This window comes from Epinephelus lanceolatus, chromosome 23 (genome assembly GCF_041903045.1).
Source record: "Epinephelus lanceolatus isolate andai-2023 chromosome 23, ASM4190304v1, whole genome shotgun sequence".
Taxonomy (NCBI): domain Eukaryota; kingdom Metazoa; phylum Chordata; class Actinopteri; order Perciformes; family Serranidae; genus Epinephelus; species Epinephelus lanceolatus.
This window is the reverse complement of record NC_135756.1, coordinates 11,805,549-11,826,311: the sequence shown is the minus strand read 5'-3', so window position 1 is coordinate 11,826,311 and position 20,763 is coordinate 11,805,549. Positions and strand designations below refer to the sequence as shown.

Here is a 20,763-nt window from a genome sequence, read left to right as displayed (position 1 = left end):
TCTTTTTCAGAATTTCCAGGCTGTTTTTTTGTATTTTTTTTTAACACATCCCAGCTTAAAGTATTAATTTTGAAATAAAACAAAAGGTATAAAGTAGGAAAAAGGAATGTTGTGTGTATACAGTGGCATGAGTGTGTGTATCTGCATCAACAGGTGAGTCAGGTAGGGAAGATAAAGATACTTATATACTGTAAAATATGTAGGCGGATTTCAATCACTTCATTATGTTAGGCAGGTCGTTGTAATATCTAGGAGTTAAATCCACTTCATGTAGGTGTCTGAAAAGGAGGAAATTTCAGTTTCAAAACAGCAGGTGGCAGAGTTGCACACTGGATAAATATATAGAAGATGCCATTGACTTTTAGCTTCTTTTATTTATTATATTTCTTACTCCATGTGGAGAATGAGCTATAATTCTTTAAGGTATTTTGGAAGTGACAATGTTAAAGACAACTTAAATATAACTGAGTTTGGCCACCAGATGTCACTCTCACAGCGTCCTAACATCACAGTACTGAAGGGTGCTGCTCACTACAGATATACACTGTATATTTGTGTGGGCACAAATTAAGATCTTTTTATACATCACAGCAGCAGCGTAATCTAAGAAAGGGCTGAACACAAATGTCAAATCCTCCTTGGAGAGGAGGTTGCACTGTCCTGCTAAATATGGGCTTTTTCTATTTTAAACAGTTATGTTGTGATGTGGATAAAGGGCCTCTGTTTGGCTCGGCGGCGTGTGTATCTAATAATTTTCTCTAATCAGAAGTCTGCTTTATATTTTGAGTGCGAGGAATGCCACTAACGAGCGCGGATTACTCTGAAATAATCAAAGAAAACAAAACAGTGCAGCCTGGAGCTGAGTGACCCTGTCACACCAGCAGACGGCCAGGACCGGCATGAGTCAACTGTTTGTCCCGTCTTCCGATAATATGCTCACATGGCTGATTAGATTTAACGGGTGACGGATTAGATAACATCTTTTGTAACTGCCTTTGTATATTATCAAATGTAAAACAAAGGTGTTATACAATAGAGTTATGTTATCACCTCCCAGTACTGTATTTTATTAGATAATCAATGGATTGGTGGATCAACAGGCTCAAATTAAGTCATTTTTGATGTAAAACTCCCCAAGTTCACTTGTTCCAGCTTCTCAAATGTGAATATTTGCTGCTTCTAGGAGAGTAAACTGAACATCTTTGTGCTATTCATTGCAGTTTGACCAAACAAGCAGTTTTAAGTGCATCAGTCTGGATTTTGTGAGATTATGACGGGCTATTTTCACTATTTTCTGACATTTTATAGAGCAAAAAATCAATTGGAAAAATGATCAGCATCTTCACTGATAATATAAATAATTCAGTTTAACACTCAATAGTACGATATTATGTTAAAATGCAGCAATTGCAGGTTCAAACCATTTCATGGCTAACAGGAGGAGTCAGCTCAATTGCCAAACTCAAAGCTGCAAGCAACAGCGTGAGCAGGTCCTGGGCTTCACAAAGCTCAGCAAAGTCACGCCATTTCAAAGTCTTGCCGTTTTGCCCCCCTTTAACAGATGTGAATGAAATTTGATGGATACATTCAGGACATTGTTCAGGATGTCTCCACTGAATTTAATTAGGATTATTAAAAAACAATTTGAGTTATGACCTTTTTACTGCTAAGCCGGCCCTTCTTGGTTGATGGCACTCATTGTTTTTGACCAGTCTTGCTAATTTATAACGGAATTGATTAGCCCTATCCTGCAATGCTGTATACCAAATTTAGTGTTGATACAGGTAAAGTAATTTTAAAAAAGGAGACACATTGTTTTCGCATTATGCAAAATAGCAATAACTCCATTATAGTGGCCTTTTGAGGCTTTTTTTATAGAGCAAACCGAGCTGTAGATGTGTGTCAAATTTTAAGTGAGCCAGACTCATGCTGTCACTTTTTCGGCTGTAAATTACAGCGCCACCATCTGGCTGATCGGGATTAAATTTAATGTGAAGCATTAGAACATCATTCCCAGTCATGGTCCCAAAATTCTTTTCTCTATCTCATTCTAGCTCACAGAAATTTGAGCAAAGGCATAATGTAGCGTGTATTGCTATGTAGGCAATCAATATGACACTCATTAATTCTTGCCTATTTGGTGACAATCTGTCCACCAGTTATTGAGATACATGTTTTTGGTGTTTGTGTCGACCCCTATGGGTCAGGCTGAGAATGCTTTGGTAGGCCTATTCATCAACACATACTGAAGATATATATTAATATTTATGATAAGTGGACAAAATGAGTTTTGGCCACTTAACTGCAAAATCCCTGCTTTTGTGAAGTTTTTTGATTGATGGCGATTGTGTGTGTTTTTTTTTTAACCAATCTGGCTCATTTAGTCTTTTTTTTATATATAGCATGAAGGGGGGAGAGGGGGGAGGACACGCAGCAAAGGGCCATGAGTTGAAATTGAACCCGCTGCCGCTGCAGCAAGAACACAGCCTTCTTACATGAGGTACCTGCACTGCCAGGTGAGCTAGTGGACGCCCCTCATTTTGTCATTTAGTAGAAATGTGTATTTCAGTCCTTCAAGGCTGTGTAGCAAATTTGGTGTTGATAGAGCCAAAATTAAGAAAAGTATTTTCATTTTATGGTGTTTGACATTATGGAAAAAAAACATAATGGTCCAAGAGGTTTTTTTTGTAGAGTACATTTAGCTCTATGTGTGTGCCAAATTTCAAGACACTTGGCACTATGGTGTGAGGGGTGTTGCCTTTCCAAAATGGCATTTTCTGTCACTAATTACAGCGCCAGCATGCAGCCGATTGGAGTCATATTTCTGGGGAAGCATTTGTAAATAGTTCTTGGTTATGGTGCCAAATATCATGTCTCTACCTTATTCCAGCTCTCAGCAACTGAAGCAACGACATAAGGTAGTATATAATGTGAAACAGGCCACGCCCACATGTACCAATCAATATAATACTTCATATCTTGGTGAATACTTTCCTCTTAGAGCATGTGTACCAAATTTGGTCAGTGTCAAGATCCCAGCAGATGTCACATAACTGTTTTTTACATTATTCAGATTAGCAAAATATCCATCATGGCAGACATTTATGCTCCAGGATGCTTTTTTTGAGCACAATGAGCTTTATATTTGTGCCAAATTCCAAGTCAGTCAGACTCAGGATAACGTACTGTACATAATACTACTGTATGTTCTATGTGAGCACTAACAGGTGAAGAGGCAGCCTCAGCGGAGTCAAACTTATGTAACTTTGTGTGTGATGATATGTAGGTTAACTGTGTTTAACCTACATATCATCACCAAACGCAGTTGTCCCATCATTCCCTGCGTTTGTCTCCAGGTCTGTGGTCGCGCTGTAGCCTGGTAGGCCGTGTGATAATAGCCAGCGGCATTCGGGCTGTAACCTTAGCTGGCGTTGCGGGGGTTAACATTAGAACAACTGTTTGGAGTGGCGCGGCGCCAGCCAACACACTGAAAGGTCACAAGGATTTTACTGACCTTCTCTGCACTCACGGACACACCCTGTCATCTCAGACATGTTTGTGTGTGCCCAGCTTTACCTGTGTGGAGTCCAGATTTTATCTTTGAGTGGAACAAGCTGGAATGGGTGCAGCAGGATTAAAGTGGAGTGGTGGGAATAGAGATGATACCGGGACTTGTGAAGCCACACACACAGTCCAGGATGGAAAGTGTGTGTGTTTGGCTTTTAGGACCAGAGGGATTCTAGGTACACGGGCCGCCACAGAATACACAGTTTGGGTTTCAAGGTGTTTCCTGGTGTCGTCAGGCCGATTCTGTGAAAGAGGGATGATGTGCATAGTGTGGAGGGAGAGGTTGAGCGGTGAGAGGCAGCTGGTATTTATAGCTGGTGTTAGACCGAGTGCTGTGGTGATGAAAGCTGCCCCACAACCCCGATCATCTGCTCCCAGTGTTTGTGTACAAGCCTGCTGATGTGTTTGTATTAGCGTGTATTTTTATGTGGTTGCGTTTGTCCACACGGTGTCTCATCTCTACTGTGAAGCAAGATTCAAAGGTTTTATTTCCCATACAATATGTGCAGAGCCACACTGTTTAGGTTGTGCTGAAAAGGCTGTTGTTGGATATGTTTTTCAGCTAGAGTTGACAAAGAAGAAGTCTAAGTGTGCTTTACCTCATTTGGTTCGGTTCAGTCGAACTCAAGTTTGTTTGCCCCCTCAGTGTTGTTCCTTTGGGCAGGTGTGAACACAGCAATCACACTCAGGTGTGCACCAAAACAACCGGACCGAGACCTTCTTGAAGAGGTGGTCTCAGTTTGGTTACAAACGAACTCTGGTGCGGTTCATTTGTGGTGAGAACGTGTTCCGACCTGGATCTGAACCAACTGCAGTCACATGACACATTGTTTGGGTTAAACATGAGCATGTTACAGTCCTGGAGGATTATTAATGTGCACCTCCTCCTGTACTGCCTTAATATGCACATTCAGCACATCCAATGCATCAAAACATTGTTTTCTAGTTGGAGCTGCGCCTCGTTTTCAAACTGATTTAAAGATGTCTCTTTTGCCATGTAAGTCAATAAGAGAGTCTTTTCGGGCCGCAAGGCATCAGATGATGGTGTTTTTACACTGTTTAGTCACTACGAAAATTGGCCTTAAAGCCTGGCGCACTTCCTGGGGGCCTGGTCACCACAGTCAATGAGGCAGAACCACTTCTATCTCCTCCACTGCTCTAATCTCCTGTCCAAACATAAAAAATCCAAGAAGCTAATGGCCAAAATGCCAAACTCAAGTCTTCAAAACAGTCCACAAACCAGTGGATGACATCACGGTAGCTACGGCCATTATTTTGTACAGTCTTTGGTTGTGACACACATACACCAAACATCTGTCAACAGAAAACTAGATGACCAACCGAATTGTCATGTCGTAACATTGACAATGTTTGGTACGTTATGTAAAGAACTGGATAGTGTTATAGTTCAGTTTCTGACTGTCAGACTGTTCCAGACCTTTTGACCCAACAGGTGACACAGGATGACGCAGCCTCAGCTCAGATGAAGCCGTCCATTGTGCTGCGTGCCACTACAGCATCTCAACCCACCTGCTTAGACAGATCACTCAACACGAGGTTAATTGGTTTACTCAGAGGGTCAACTCTTTTCTAGGCTAATTACATTTTGTGTTGCCTCTGCAGTTACATACAGGCCACAGAATGTATGTTGAGACTAAAACTCACATGGGAAGTATTAATACTTGGGAAGAGCAACTTAAGCTGCATTAAAAAAATGGAAATTGGAAGAATAAGGAATTAATTTGCGAGTCAGGTGTAAAAAATAAGTTCTATACATGTTAGGGTCTTATCTTATCTTGAATCAATCCTTCAAGACTAGTCAGTCATAATGTTTCCTTGTGGTCTAGTAAATAATTATGTGCCATGTGTGTATTGAAAATAGTTTACACTTGCTTGCGGGCAGACATGTGCCAGTGTTAGGCCACCACACACCTCTGCTTCGTGTGCGAGTGTTAGAGCATTATCAGGACTACGAGGAGAGCTATAATAAAGACGACTATGTGATCCGCAGCTCGCTGTCTCCTGGCTGCTCCCTGCTGCGTTTATAAGACACAGCAAATCCTCGTCACCTAAAAACAGGAGCAGAGAAAAACAAAGGAGTTGGGTTCATGCGAGATGTTTGGGTTCAGCGTGGGATGATGGAGTGAGACGGGGTGAGTCTTTTTCCTGGGAAGCTTAGAGTTTAAGAGATGAGAGAGGGCGAGACAGATTGTTGGAAAGGGGCAAGGCCGGGGGTGTCTCCCTCACACACACACACCGAAAGAGAGTCCTCCGATGCCTCACATAGCTCTCCATGTGACCCCCATGGAGAAGATGACATCACAGAATTTTCCGAACCCTCACCTCTTTAAACACAAACACACACATTGGTCTGACTGCAGCAGCCAGCAGATGCCTCCACACAAGCATCATCACTGCTTTGATTTGACCTCCATAGCTGCAGGTCAGAGGTCACACTGTCAGTCTTGTCATTTGCGTTCCCAGACTTCCAGAAATCTTCCGGCCCCAAAGACAGACCAATGAAGGTTTCTGTCACATGTCTGGCTGGACTGTGGTTAAACCATGTCACTGGCATGTGACTTCACCTCAGAGAAATCTCTATTTAGACTGTTCCCACAGCGCATGTGGTGGCTCAACTCTGATTTTATATTTAAAAGTGCAACTAGAAAACGCAATATGTGTCTTGAGAAACTTTTTAAGTTCCTGTTTCAGAGTAGATACTTTGCCAGCACAGCAACCATGAGTGATGTAAGTGCATGTTGATTGGTCAAACAAATGAGCCAATGCAGCAGACAGCCCTCTGGGTAAACTTCTCCCATGAGTACCAACTGCTGGTCAGCTCCTGTCACTTCAGCGTTCCTGTTGGTGGAGCAAATGCATTAGAGGAAAGGCCTTTGAAGGCAGCGTTGAGACCGCACTGAGACCAAGTTATGTCAAAAAACTGAGACAACACAAAGACTTTGAGGGGCTGAGACTGAGTCAGGGCCAACACCAGATCAGTGGACGACACACTTGTGATAAAATGTGGAACAAGCAAACATACTACAACTGCTTTAGAAATAAAATCCTGAGTCCTCTTTGTCTGAGGACGAGACAAGATCAAGTAAAAATGCAGTTGAGTCCAACATGAGACCGAGACCTTGAGTAAATGGTCTTGAAACCAAGGCCGATCTTGAGTACTACAACACTACTTGAAGGTATATATTTCTCAGGGGAGCTCCCCAGTGGGCAGTTCCTCCCAGGGAGTCCCCATAAATGTTAGGTAAATTGAATTGATGTGATGGCGCCATATGAAAAGTCAGGGGATCACCAAAAATGAATGGAATCTATCCTCACAGGACATTAAATATATGTACCAAATTCCACAGCAACCTAGCTAATAGTTGTCGAGACATGGTGCACGAGGCAAAGTCAGAGGTTTACCAAAGTCATCAGGATTCATCACGTGGAAACACTAAATGTCTGCACAAAATTTTGCCCCAATCCATTAGACATTATGTCTTTATTAAGTCCACCAACTTCAGGAAAATGCAATTCCAAATCACTGGAGCGCTCTGTAACACCCTACTCCTTGTTTATTTGTCCCTCAGTTTGAGTTGTACTCCGAGGCCAGCATCGCCCTGCTCCACCTGAACACTCCACAGGACTTCACCGATCTCACCCAGCAGGCGAAAAAGAACCTGACGCTGGATGGAAAAGAGTTAACCATCAGCCCTGGCTACTTGTTCTGGGACCTGACCGCCATCTCACAGGTACGACTGGTCCTCCCTGAAACCCTGTCGGCTCTTCACCATGAGCAGTAATATCCCCTGAGATATGAGCTTAATATTTATCGTTTTTCCTCTCCAGTCTAAACAGGATGAAGATGTCTCAGCCAGCCGATTCGAAGACAACGAGGAGCTCCGCTATTCGCTGCGCTCTGTGGAGAGACACGCCCCCTGGGTGCGACACATCTTCATTGTCACGAACGGGCAGATTCCCTCCTGGCTCAACCTGGATAACCCCAGAGTTACAGTTGTCACACATCAGGTAAAATTTAAGCCTCGACATCTATCACACTGCGCTGCACTCTTAAAGAGGGATTGGCAGTCAGATTATTTTTACTGACCCCTAAACCCTATGTTATATCTTAAAAACCAAATAGAAAAAATACCGAAACAATTACAGAACTCTCAAAGTGCAAAGAACGTGAATGTGAACACCACAGCTACAAATCTACTAAATATATTTCTCTTTTATTTCCAGGATATCTTCCTGAACAGCAGCCACCTTCCCACCTTCAGCTCCCCTGCCATAGAGACCCACATCCACCGCATCCCAGGGCTCTCCCAAAAGTTCATTTACCTCAACGATGACGTGATGTTTGGCAAAGACGTCTGGCCGGACGACTTCTACAGCCACTCCAAAGGACAGAAGGTGACAGAAAGTGGTCACAGGGAGTTCATTTTAAACTGTGTACAGATTGTACAAGTAAAAACATGTTAAACTGACTACAGACTGTCCTTTAATCTTGTCTTCCCTCACCTCACTGCAGGTGTATCTCACCTGGCCTGTACCCAACTGTGCTGAGGGCTGCCCAGGATCCTGGATCAAAGATGGGTACTGTGACAAAGCCTGTAACAACTCCGCCTGTGACTGGGATGGAGGAGACTGCCTCGGTAAAGAACACCAACTCTATCTCTCCTGTGTAAATAAAGCTATTTTGCTACGTTTGTGTCTAACATGTCGTCCCTTTTCTCTGACAGGTGCGGCAGGGAACAGCCGGTTTGCGGCTGGTGTCGGCGGTGGCGGGCCTGGTGGAGCTGGTGGACAGGTGTGGCAGTTTGCAGGGGGTCTAGGAGGTCTTGGGGGGACATCGTACTGTAATCAAGGCTGTGCCAACTCCTGGCTGGCGGACAAGTTCTGCGACCAAGCCTGCAATGTTCTCTCCTGTGGATACGATGTGGGAGACTGCGGCCAAGGTGAGTTCAATGCACCATGTTAATATTTTCTACTAGGAGTGGGAATCACCAGAGGCTTCACAATACAATATTATCACGAGTCACGACACTTTAGACAGGATGCAAAATTATGGCAAGAACATAATAAAATGAGAAAATACACATAAAAGACAGTATAAGATAGAATAAATAAGATTCAGATACACAACCGCACACTCACACTGACACACACAATCATAAGAAATACAAATTGGGTTTGAGACCAAATGATTATACAAAAGCTACTAAATTTTTGGTTTTAAGATTTTCGTTTGAAGCTGTTTACTGAATCAAAGAGTCTGACGTCCTCTGGAAGGCTGTTCCAGAGACAAGGGCCGATGACACAGAACGCAGCATCACCGTACTTTTTAGTTCTACACTGGGGGACATTTAATAGACTGGAGGTGGAGGATTTTAGGGATCTAGGGGGAATGTATTTGACCAATATATCAGATAAGTAGTCAGGAGTCAGTCCATTAAGAGATTCAAAAACTAAAAGAAAAGCCTTTAAAACCGGAGTAATGTGTTCTCTGTGTTTAGTCTTGGTGAGCAGACGTGCTGCTGCACATCTGAACTTTATTTAAAGATTTCATTCAGAGGCCTGAGAACAAGGTGTTACAGTAGTCAAGTCTATTTGCATTACCAAGAATTATAAAGTAAAACAAATTACAATTGACGTGTTGTGATATTGTGATACTATGCAGTGTAGGTTTTTCCCTCACCCCAGTTTCTAGCCACAGTTGTTTTATAACAACACCAAAGGGATAATGGAGGGACGTTAAAATTTTCAGAGACTATTTTTTGTTTTGGCGTCATCATGGAATTTGTTGCCAGTAATAAAGGTTTTGAATATCACCAGCCTTATCCTTTAACAGATGCATTGATTGTGCTGATTTCTGTTGCAGAGCACTTTGGCGAGCTGTACCATGTGACCCTGCTGAAGAACCAGACCCTGTACACCCTCCCAGTGGGTGAAACCAGGCCATATTTCAGCTTCGACAGACTGGCCCGCAGAGTCTCAGAGGCCCACGTCAGCGACAACCCGGCACTTCGCCACACCTCCGTCGCCAACAAGTGGAAAACCATTCACCTGCTGCTCCATCCAGGCCACAACGCCACCCAGATTCACTACAATCTCACTTTCCAGAGACAAGATGACACAGAGTTCACCATGAGCTTCAGCGTAGCTGTCGACACTCGCGAGGTACCCCAAGTTAATGTGTCCCAAGCTGCGAGCAAAGACGGCGGCAAAGAGCCAAAGCCAACCCCGACTCCAGAGCCACCTGTACCGTTCTCAGACATTCCTGAGGACAAACAGGGGCCTAAGATCAAGAGGAGGCAGCCAGGTGAACCTCAGGTTGTCGTTGAAGTTCCCTCACTGAACGTGTCTCTTCTACCAGCTGCTGTGCAGAGTGAGCTGCAGAAGCTGGAGGAGAAACTTCTGATCGGTGACATCACTGTGAAGGGTTATAACCTCACAAAGGCTGAACTTCTAAAACCGTACAGGGCACTGGCTCAAAAGCAGCAGGACACTGATTCACATCCAGCGAATGAGGGTGCAGCCAAGGTCCAGGGTAAGCCCTATAAAGACCTGGAGGGAGAGCAGCTGGAGGGGAAACCACCGGTTGAAGACATAGCTGGAAAAATCATTCAGAAAAATCCAAACTCAAAAGAGGAAATGTCCAGGAAAGATGGGGCAGCGCCACAAAGAACAGTCACTCCTCATATCACAGTGAATATTGATGATAAGCCTGGTAAAGACTTTGTACCTCCCAAACAATACAATCTGAAAGCTGCGATCGACAGGCCTCTGACTTCCAAACTGTTCAGCAGCCTTTCCAAAACCAAGAGCGCCGAGAGCAAGGCAGAGCCGGTCGACGCTGCAGGAGGAGCTCCAGTTGGGAGGAGACTCCAACACTACATCTCCACGGACAGAGGCTTCCTGCCGTGGGAGAGGAGGAAATACTTTCAGGAACTTCTTGAGGTAAGTACGGCAACAATTTCCACTTTCAGTCAAGCATTTTGATTTCTTTAAATGTTAATTTCTTTGTGGTGACTCTGCAGGAAGAGGAGCGTCTGCAGAGAGAACTGTCCTACGAGACTGATGGTGCTGCCACCATCCGAAAGCTGCAGGACACCTTTGCTGACTCGCTGCGCTACGTCAACAAGCTGCTCAACGGCCAGTTTGGGTTCACGTCCCGCAAAGTGCCTGCACACATGCCTCACATGATCGACCGTCTCATCATGCAGGAGCTGCAGGACACGTGAGTGTGTTACAGATTTTTTGTTATAATTTTTAGGTACTAGGAACGGGCCGATTGCTGGGCCACAAGTATTGCTGCTTGCAGCTTTCTCAAGAAACACTCATCCAAACAACTTCACGTTCAACATTACGCTTTCTTTGGAGTATATGCATTATTTGCTGACAGCTAGCTATCTGGGACCAGGCTATTTACGGGAACTTCCTTGGGTCCTCAGCAATACACACGCCAGCTGTTAAGTCCATCCAAAGACTGGAGGAAATATACAGGCAGACCCACATACATACAAACAAACAGACAGAGACTCCTTTGCGACATGTTAAACTGCTCTGCTCTCTTTTCTCCAGATTCCCAGAGGAGTTTGACAAGACATCAGGCCACCGTGTTCGTCACTCAGAGGACATGCAGTTCGCCTTTTCGTACTTCTACTTCCTGATGAGTGCTCAGCAGCAGCTCAACGTGTCTGAAGTGTTTGATGAGATCGACACCGACCACTCAGGTATCTTGTCCGACCGGGAGATTCGAACTCTGGCCACAAGGATCCACGAGCTGCCACTCAGCCTCCAGGTTGGTCCTGGCTTTGATACGTCTTCTCTCCCTAACATAAGACTTTGTCAGATAATATTTTACAAGATTTCTTCTGGTTTTGAAGTGTGATATATTTTTGTTGCATCTTGTAGGACCTGACAGGTCTGGAGCAGATGTTAATAAACTGCTCTAAGACGCTCCCAACTAACCTGACCCAGCTCCACCTGGTGAACCCAACTCAGGAGGCCTACTATGACCCCAGCATGGTGAGCCAACACATTGAATCCATTGCATATGATAAGCTTTTAAGACCTCTTTTGTGGCTTTCTTGCTGAATAATTTGTCTGGTTTTCTGTGCTTTTTTTCAATCCACAGCCTCCTGTCACGAAAGGCCTCGTCCTTCACTGCAAGCCCATCACAGAACGCATCCAAAAAGCCTTCAGAGACCAGAATAAGTACAAGTGAGTACTCAGTGTACCGTTATTTAGTCTGTGAATGTCTAAAAAATCAGCTTTACTGTTGCTGCTGCTAACATGTGCTCTGTTGGACAGGTTTGAGATCATGGGGGAGGAGGAGATAGCTTTCAAGATGGTGCGGACAAATGTGTCCCATGTTGTCGGCCAGTTAGACGACATTAGGAAGAACCCCAGGTAGGAAAGGATTCTGTTTGCCTTTCGTCTTCATTTCTCCCTCTCTGAGCCTAAGTTCACTACATCAGCTGTTAAATTGTACCACCATCTGTATTTTCGCTGATCCCCAACAGGAAGTTCATCTGTCTGAACGACAACATCGACCACAGCCATAAAGATGCTGCCACAGTGAAAGCTGTGCTGAGAGACTTCTATGAGTCCATGTTCCCGCTGCCGTCCCAGTTTGAGCTGCCAAGAGAGTATCGCAACAGGTTCCTGCACATGGAGGAGCTCCAGGAATGGTAGGATGTGACGTTTAGACATCATTTAGTTCAGATGTACATTAAAAGAGCTTTAGATATGTGTTGTGCTGTAGCCATCAGCCGTGCCCCCACCTGTCTCCTATGTCCCTCAATTTTAATGCACCACATCACACTTATGGGCACTCACATTCACATTCACGGTGTAGGGTTAATGTTTCGCCGTCAGGGATCGGAGAATCATAGTAAGAGGGGGGGTGGTGGGTTTACACACACTGTAGATACGCATGGCGTGGCTCGTGGGGCCCGGCCCTCCTGGGCTGAGGGTTGGAGCCAGTGAGCCCATTTACATCATGGTGGTGTGGCTGGGTTCACGGTGTCTGGGGGGTCCCGTGGCCCTGTGGCGGGTGGGCCAGGTGGCCCCTGGGGGCTCTGTGGGTTCCTGCCGGGGTTCTGCCTCCTGACCGGCTGTGGTTTATGGGCCCTCTGCTAGGGGGTCCCGATGGGGGATTGACTGCTCATGGCGGCCCGCTCTCTCCTGTGTGTTGGTGGGGGCCCGTCCTGGGGGGTTCGGGCGGGTGGCCCTTCGCGGTCCCCTGGTTCCCGATGCGCTGGGGACATATGCCTTGCAGCATCACCGCCTCCTTGCCTCCCTCGTCTGCCCGGGCCTGGGTGGGCTCTCACTACCGTCCGGTCCGGCGTCTGCTGGTGGCCGGCGCCTGGTGCGGGCCCGTCCGGTGCGGTGCTGGTTCTCTCCCCGGGGGCGGTGCCGGGCCCCCGCGCCTGGCTCCTTGGGTCGGGGGCGGGCGGGTGGTCGGGGGCGGGTGGTGGTTGGGGGGGGTGGGGGCGGTCCGCGGCGGGTGGGCGGGCCCTCCTGCCCCGCCTGTCTGGGGTGTGTCTCTGGCTCTCTGGGAGTGCCGGCCATTGCCGCCCTGGGTCTGTGGGCCTGCGTGGTTTCCTGCGGCCTCTGCGGCTCCCTGGTCTTGGGGTCTGGGCGCTCCTGCGGTCTTGGGGTGCCATACCGCCCCCCTTCCCCCGTAGGGCTGGCCCTGGACCCTGGTGATGGTTTTCATAAACACATTGGGAGGGTTCAAATACACGTATGCATGTTCGATACTTCAGCTCCGTGACGCATCGCAAAGAACCGATGGGATCACTCCAAAGGGGCCCACTTGCTTCTCAAACCTACCACACCGCGCTGGCAACTCTTCTCTGCAATCGGGCTTTCCCCCTCCACCAAGACTCTCACATTTTTGGTGTTCAGTATAGACTTCTCTTTTGTTTTTGTTTTTCAGTACAGTATAGCAGACATGTATATGTTTATTTTTGATAATCTGCATGGAGCACAACCACCTCAAGGCCACAATACATCAGCTACACTGCCTGTTTCTCCCCTGTTTTTTTTTTCGTTTGTTTGTTTATTTGTTTGTTTTTCCTCCTTCTTCTCCGCATGCACTGTCGCTATATAACTCAGGACTTAAGCACCTGCCCCCTCCCCTTGCTTGTTTCCTTACTTTCCCCTTGACACACTTTGGTGTATCACGGCCCTCTCTGGCTCATATTAGGAAGTTTTTTCCAATAAAGGCTGTTCGGCTAGTCTCCAGGGAGGGTGGGTGACGGTCACAACCACGCATTATGGGTATAAAATACTTGACTGCAAGATTAACAGTGCATCAATCTTCACAAGAAGCTTACACCCTTTAGTGGCGCTAAGCTATGAAGACCAATGCAGACAAGTAGAGAAAAAAAAAAAAAAAAAAAATAGCTTTAGATATTTGTGGTTTTGAGTAGGGATGTGGATTAATAGACTGATCATTCAGCGCTATCATGGGGTCAAATTGTAATTTGTCCACTACTTTGCTCTATCATCAAACCTGCAGAGCTAATTATATTCCCATGAGCCTCAGCTTTACCTTGTGTTTAGTGCTAGTAGGCAAACATTAGCACGCTGGGACGTTACTAAAGTGACATACTGCTGTCTCTCAAATCGGATACCTCTGTTAGCATACTTATGTAGTACGTTGGTAGCTTCTAAAGCTTCTTACCACAAATCTAATGCTTGAAACTTCTACAGTGGAGATGAGAGTTTAACATGCATTAACACCAAATGTAATTACACCCATAGATCCTGTAGCCTTGGCCAGTGGTTCCCAACTGGTCCATCCACAGGGCCCAGATTTCTCTTTTGTCATCAGTTCAAGGTCCACACAGTTTATATAGTCAGCGTCATACTTGCGTTTGGCCATGTCATTGAGCTAGTTTGCTGTCTCTGTCAAGTAGCTGTCCGTTAGTCACTTACTCTACAGCAGGAAACAGCACTTCAAAATAAAAGCTCTGTGCTGGAAATTCACTGTACTTCAAAATAAAGTGTGTTTTTTTACAAACTTGACACGTTGACCATGAATTATTACAGAAGTAACCCAATAAACAAACTGATGACTTATATCCAAAAAAAAAACAATATAGTGGTAGTAAAAAATACACATATTTGAACAATGCTTTGGTGTTCATCATGATAGTTGGCCGACATTGCACTTTGTAGGCTACATGGCGACCATTTAGGGTGTATAAGTACAGAGGTATCCGACTTAAGACACAGCACAAGTCTTGCTTTTACTATCTGTGTGTCATGTTTTGATGAATCAAGTGACAGTCAATAAATTGCAGAAAACAGTCACAAGTTCCCTGAGACCAAGGTGACCTTCAGTGATCTTTGGCAGACTAATCTGCTTGAGAAGTGTTTGTGTAGTCGTTTAATAAATCAATCACAGGCGATTATTGATGGTTAAAAAGCACACACATCAGAGTCTTTGTTGCACGTGAGTCAGTAATGTATCAAGCTTTTCTCATCACAAACAGCTTAAGTCAAGACTTTGTGGTGATCACCACATGTGACCGAGCGTTGCCAGGTTGGAGCAGTGGGAATCCCTCCGGGGCTTTAGGGGTTTTTTGTCAGGGATCCTGCTCCTGTACTCGGGGGGGCTTCGGCTGGAGAATGCCGTCCTCACATAGAGGCTTTAAAATTAGACTGAGCCGCTTCAGATCAATCGCTGGCTGTAAGATACTGTAAGATCATCACACAGCTGAGCCTCCCGTCTCCTCCCGTCACCTCCCCTCCCGTCTTCGTGCTCTTAAAGTGATAGGCAGATGCCGTTGGGTGATGTCACCTTGTCACCCTGTTGCCCTGCTGCCCTCTGCATACTGTATGTTTCCTTCTTGTTACATCACAGCGCAACTAGCCTCCAGTGAGACCTGTGCACCTGTACTGTAGTTGGATGTTTTTGTTTAATTTGAACCTAAGTGAAATGTGATTTTTTTTTTCCAGGCGGGTGTATCGGGACAAGCTGAAGTTCTGGACGCACTGTGTCCTCGTGACGCTCGTCATCTTCACCATCATGTCCTTCTTTGCCGAACAGGTCAGCATGTCCCACCTCGGACCACACGCAGTTTTTTGACACATTCAGATAAAGGCACACAGGACATGCGCCCACACACCTCTCTGTTTCCATGATTCACACTTGAGCTATGACTCAGGCCTTCGCTTCCCAAGTTCCACTCAAAGGTGCATCCGTCTCATGTGTCGCGGGAGTATGAGCGGCTGAGCCAAGGACCTGACTTTACAGAAATGAAAGACGCCCAGCAGTCCTCTGTGAAACGCGACACTTGTCTGTCTTTGTACTTGTATTTACTTTAACCTTCTTTGTTGCCAGACAAGTAGGATTTCTAGCTGGAGGGACGACCAAGGAGCATTATAGTGAAGAATTTTAAGATCAGGATAACGTTCTTGGACCAGTTTTCTATCACGTTCTTCCAGTATGGTACTCAAAAGAGATTAAATCAAATGCCAGGAAATGTTTAACAAATAGTACGCGACTCAGGTTTGACATTGAGCTGTTTCCAGGCGCTTCCCTAATCCGAAGGTTTCCAGTTTCTCCTCAGCGAACCTCAAGAAAGGTTAATAGTTGCAGTGACCTTAGGAGAATTTTCCCCCACAGCAGCCTGTGGGACCAGTGCTCCCATTTAGGAATGTGTCAGACTTGTCCAGTGTCTCTGTCACCAGACACAAACAGACTTTTGATGTCTTTTTGGCACCGAATGAGCCTAGCTGTCCCACGTTATTAAGATGGAGAAATCAGAGTCAGCTTTGTACTGTTTAGATTAGAGAGATCAAAAGTGACTTCTCTCCATAGGGACGAGAGTTTGCCCTGCTGCCCCACTTCTAAGATTATCTTTGCTTTCTTGGGTTACGAAAGGTCTGAGGGAAATATGGTGTCAAAGTCCTCTTGCGATACCAAGTCCTATATGAAAGGAATAGTCCAGCATTTTTGGTAAATTTGCTTATTTGAGAACATCAATACCACTTATAGCTGCGTGTTAAATACAAAGCTACAGCCAGCAGCCAGTTAGCTTAGCATAAGTACTGGAGACGGGGGGAAACAGCAACCCTGGATCTGTCTGAAGGCTGCCTGAAGCAGCTGAGCAGTTGCCACGCAGCCAAAGGTGTAGCGCTGCCCTCTACTAAGAATTTTCCTAGTCGACCAATAGTTGTAATTTAGGGCCATTAGTCGACTAGTCGCCTGCATGTTTATGATGTTAATGATTATTAAATGATATATTTTGGGCGGGGCAACACAATGGTTTGAGTTGAAGGTGTTAACACTGTGCTACATTACAGAGAAATACAAAACCGTACTAATGAACCTTCATTAATATAGGCCTATATTTTATCTACAAGTGCACGTCACACACTGAGCGAGCCGCCTGTTAATGACGCTGTGGGCTAATGGGCATGTAGCTACTTCCATGTTTCAGATGATACATCATGTTTGTAGTCGACCAATGAAGGTGAGTTTACATATCACCTTGGGTTCGTCCTTCACCTTCTCAAAATGATCCCACACTTTGGATTTCCTGCCCGACATGTTATTAACTAGCCTGTGGAATAACCACAGGTACCATCCCTGGAAATTAACCTGACTCCTGTCTGACTGCTGAGCGTGGACACTTCCTGTGTCTGTCCTTTCAAATTAAATTCCCACATGGTCCAGACATATAGGTTTTGATTTATTTTGACAAGGCACACATTCTAATAGAGTTTCATGACGAAGCAACCAATGAAATCTTGCCAACTAATGCCGTTTCTAGTCGACTAGAATTTACTCCCCTTACATTCAACACACTGGACCTTTAAGTAGAAGGTCTGAGTACTTTTTCCACCACTGGAGAGTAGTATTGATCCTCTCATCTACCTCTCTGCCAGGAAGCGAGTAAGCTAAGTGGTGATCTGTAGTGTGAAGTGTAAACATCTCCACCCTTTTATTTGACACACATCCTCTCACTAATAGTGCCATTTCCTCCTCTTCCCTCTTCCTGCAGCTGATTCTGCTGAAGCGAAAGCTGTTCCCCAGACGCAGAGTGAACAGAGACATCAACCCTGAGCGGGTGTGAAAGAATGGAAGACTTCCCTCTCCTCTCCTGTCTGCACTTCAACAACCTCCACCTTTTCTCTCCTGCTCAGTCAAGAGGATTCGGAGTGGGGGAACTGGGTGGAAACAGGAATCTGAAGTCCTCGGTGCTTGTGTTGTATCAGCACGGACGGAGGACAGAGACTAATGTGAGATGGTGATGAAACATTTTCCAGAAGATGATGGATGGGGCTGGCCAGTGTAAGGAATGGCAGCCAGAAAGAAGAACCCTGTAATTCTTCTGTTCCTTCACCAGGGGCGTCTCAGACGTTTGTACAACACACTCACTTACAGAAACACAAACAAACACTCCCTCCACACTGCACCACCCTCCTCCTATCCTGCCTTCACCGTGTCATTGATTCATGTGCTGTTAACGTGTGAAACATTTGACAGCAGCAGGTCAGGACTCGTCGTGTGCATGTGTGTGTGCAGCAAGCAAGTTTTACTATGAAATCCGCAAACTGTTTTGTTTAGAGCTCAAACGATTAGCGGATTAATCGATCTGTAACTGTTTTGATAATCTATTAATCATTTGAGTTACTTTTGAAGGAAAAATGTGAGTCTTTTTTTCTGTTTTATATTATTGTGGATTGATTATCTTTGGGATGTGGACTGTTGGTCAAACTAAAAAATACATTTTAAGATGTGTTCTGGGATGCTGGGAAATTGTGATGGGCATTTTTCCACAGTTTTATTGACGGAATAGTCATTAGACGAAAAGAGTCGGTACTTGGAGCCCTGGTTTTGTTTGGCTTTTAGTGTAATGTCTTCATTTTAAATAAAATGAAGGAAGAAGAACAAATGGGAAGAATAAAAGAGTTAATTTAAAGCTGGGGAAGGCAGAAAAAAAATCTGCAGAATTAAAAAATCACCCTCCTTCTGCAGCTGCTCCCTCTCCGTCCTAAGCCCCTCCCATCAGACAACCATGAGCATATGCACATGCTTCATACAGTAACCCAGTGTTTCCCACACTACTGACCAGAGTTGCACACACCCTCTTGTTATCAAACTACAAATGAGACAAAAACTACCTAGCTAGCCACTCCACGGTCTCTCTGCCATGCTCACTGAGGCTGTGGACTACTCAACCTGGAGGAGAGCCAGCAGCTTCAGGGAGGGACTTTTGGTGGCGGCTGTCGTGGTTTGAATTTGGCCAGCCAAATCCCCTAGTGCTGAGCGCCCCCAGCACCAGGTCTAACCTTTGTAACAGCAGCAACAGAAAGTTTCCTGATCTGGCAGGGAGTTGAGGCTCTCCAGTCCCCCAGAACTGGAGCTTGCTGCGACTGCTGACTAGGGGTCTTATTCAGGAGCCGCTGCTCGCTCTCCTCCTGGCAAGGTGGTCTGTGATTTGAGTCTTTCGCTAATATAAGCTGCTGCAGCCATAAGCCTTTGGCTGCAGTTAGAAAAAGGCTTAATTATTAGCAAGGCTTTGCCGATAGTAACATGTTCAATTCTCTTTATCGTCAGACTCTCTTTAGATAAGGCCATCTTCCTTTTGGGTTGCTTTGCAGTGTAGGCAGTTACAGACCGAATAACAGTATTTATTTCCAGTAACGTCTGGGTAGAAAAACCTGGTGTCACGTACATAACATCAAACAGTGCTCAATCAAACCGCTGCTTCAATTAATTAGTTTTAAGCCTCCTTAAAAAAAAAGTCGGTATCAGTTTAAGTGTACACTATATTTAGAATACTTTCATGGCTTTACCTTGCCGTCAGCAGCCCTTTCCAACAGGTAACTGAAGTCGATACGTCATAGTACGAAAGAGTTGCTGGTCTACCACTGCCTCTATCCGCTATTGTGTGAGGTAAAGAGGTGAAAGTATTCCAAAAAAGTATACATTGAAACTGATACTGATTTTTCAGGTGGCTAAAATATGTTGTACAGCAGCCCCGTCCACAGCAGTATATTCTTTAGCTTCCATGCCAGTAAATTTGGTTCATCAAAATGATAGCAAACTGCCCTCCCCAGCTTTAAGTGTCGGCTGTCACATCTGTGTTGTCCCTAAAAACATGAAAACTTGAAGTGCCTTCGTTGTTCATTCCTTCTTGTTTGAACATTTGTGTTTATCTCCTCTTGTTGTTTTTTTTTTTTTTTTTAACTTGTCTTCTTATAAATGTGGGCCACATCACACTCTAATCAGGAATGGATGGGACATGGGATAATATGATTCTTAATGTGGTACAAGTGTATTGCCGGAGCTACATGTAAGTGATACTACAGCTTTCATAGCCACCTGTATGTGTGTCCCCGTGGGACTCGACAGGCTCGCTACTGTCTGAAATTCAGACCCCTCAGCATGTTCTGTAACTTATTTTGATTGTCTTGTTGTGACAGTGAGCCCAGTGACTGATGCATCTGGTTCGAACGCCGCAGAATGTTAACAAAGCCTCAGACAGTGCTCGACAACTTTTCCCTCTGAATGTCAGTTTTACAAAGTTCTTTATTATAATAAAAAAATGGAATTGACTACTTGATGTTGTCAGCATTTTACTGCTGCCAAAAAGTCATATGATGTGTGTTATGATGTCAGTAGGCGGGGCGATGAGTCACATATCTGTAAAATGGGATTTCCTCAGATTGCATCAGTTTAGTGGCTCCTCTGACTGAAATAAAATGTGGTTTGGTTCAGTCAACTCGCTGTTTATGTCGTGTGAACACAGCTCAGTACATTTACTCAACTACTGTACTGAAGTACATACACTGAACAAAAATATAAACGCAACACTTTTGTTTTTGCTCCCATTTTTCATGAGCTGAACTCAAAGATCTAAAACATTTTCTATACACACAAAAGACCATTTCCCTCAAATATTGTTCAGAAATCTGTCTAAATCTGTGTTAGTGAGCACTTCTCCTTTGCCGAGATAATCCATCCCACCTCACAGGTGTGGCATATCAAGATGCTGATTAGACAGCATGAATATTGCACAGGTGTGCCTTAGGCTGGCCACAATAAAAGGCCACTCTGAAATGTTCAGTTTTATCACACAGCACAATGCCACAGATGTTGCAAGTTTTGAGGGAGCATGCAATTGGCATGCTGACTGCATGAGATATGCCACACCTGTT

General features: G+C 45.0%; 1 protein-coding gene across 1 annotated transcript in view; it reads left to right on the top strand.

The window, feature by feature from the left end:
* Nucleotides 1-20,163, top strand: part of gnptab (N-acetylglucosamine-1-phosphate transferase subunits alpha and beta) — a 28,593-nt gene extending 8,430 nt beyond the window's left edge. The window contains exons 8-21 of the mRNA XM_033615163.2: nt 7,158-7,319; nt 7,417-7,596; nt 7,813-7,983; nt 8,102-8,225; nt 8,313-8,528; nt 9,452-10,530; nt 10,611-10,810; nt 11,155-11,374; nt 11,488-11,601; nt 11,711-11,796; nt 11,887-11,985; nt 12,099-12,266; nt 15,550-15,640; nt 17,601-20,163. Of these exons, the coding sequence (XP_033471054.1) occupies nt 7,158-7,319; nt 7,417-7,596; nt 7,813-7,983; nt 8,102-8,225; nt 8,313-8,528; nt 9,452-10,530; nt 10,611-10,810; nt 11,155-11,374; nt 11,488-11,601; nt 11,711-11,796; nt 11,887-11,985; nt 12,099-12,266; nt 15,550-15,640; nt 17,601-17,672 (2,982 nt within the window). The 3' untranslated portion in view covers nt 17,673-20,163. The remainder of the gene's footprint in view (nt 1-7,157; nt 7,320-7,416; nt 7,597-7,812; nt 7,984-8,101; nt 8,226-8,312; nt 8,529-9,451; nt 10,531-10,610; nt 10,811-11,154; nt 11,375-11,487; nt 11,602-11,710; nt 11,797-11,886; nt 11,986-12,098; nt 12,267-15,549; nt 15,641-17,600) is intronic.
* Nucleotides 20,164-20,763: the final 600 nt, after the last annotated feature.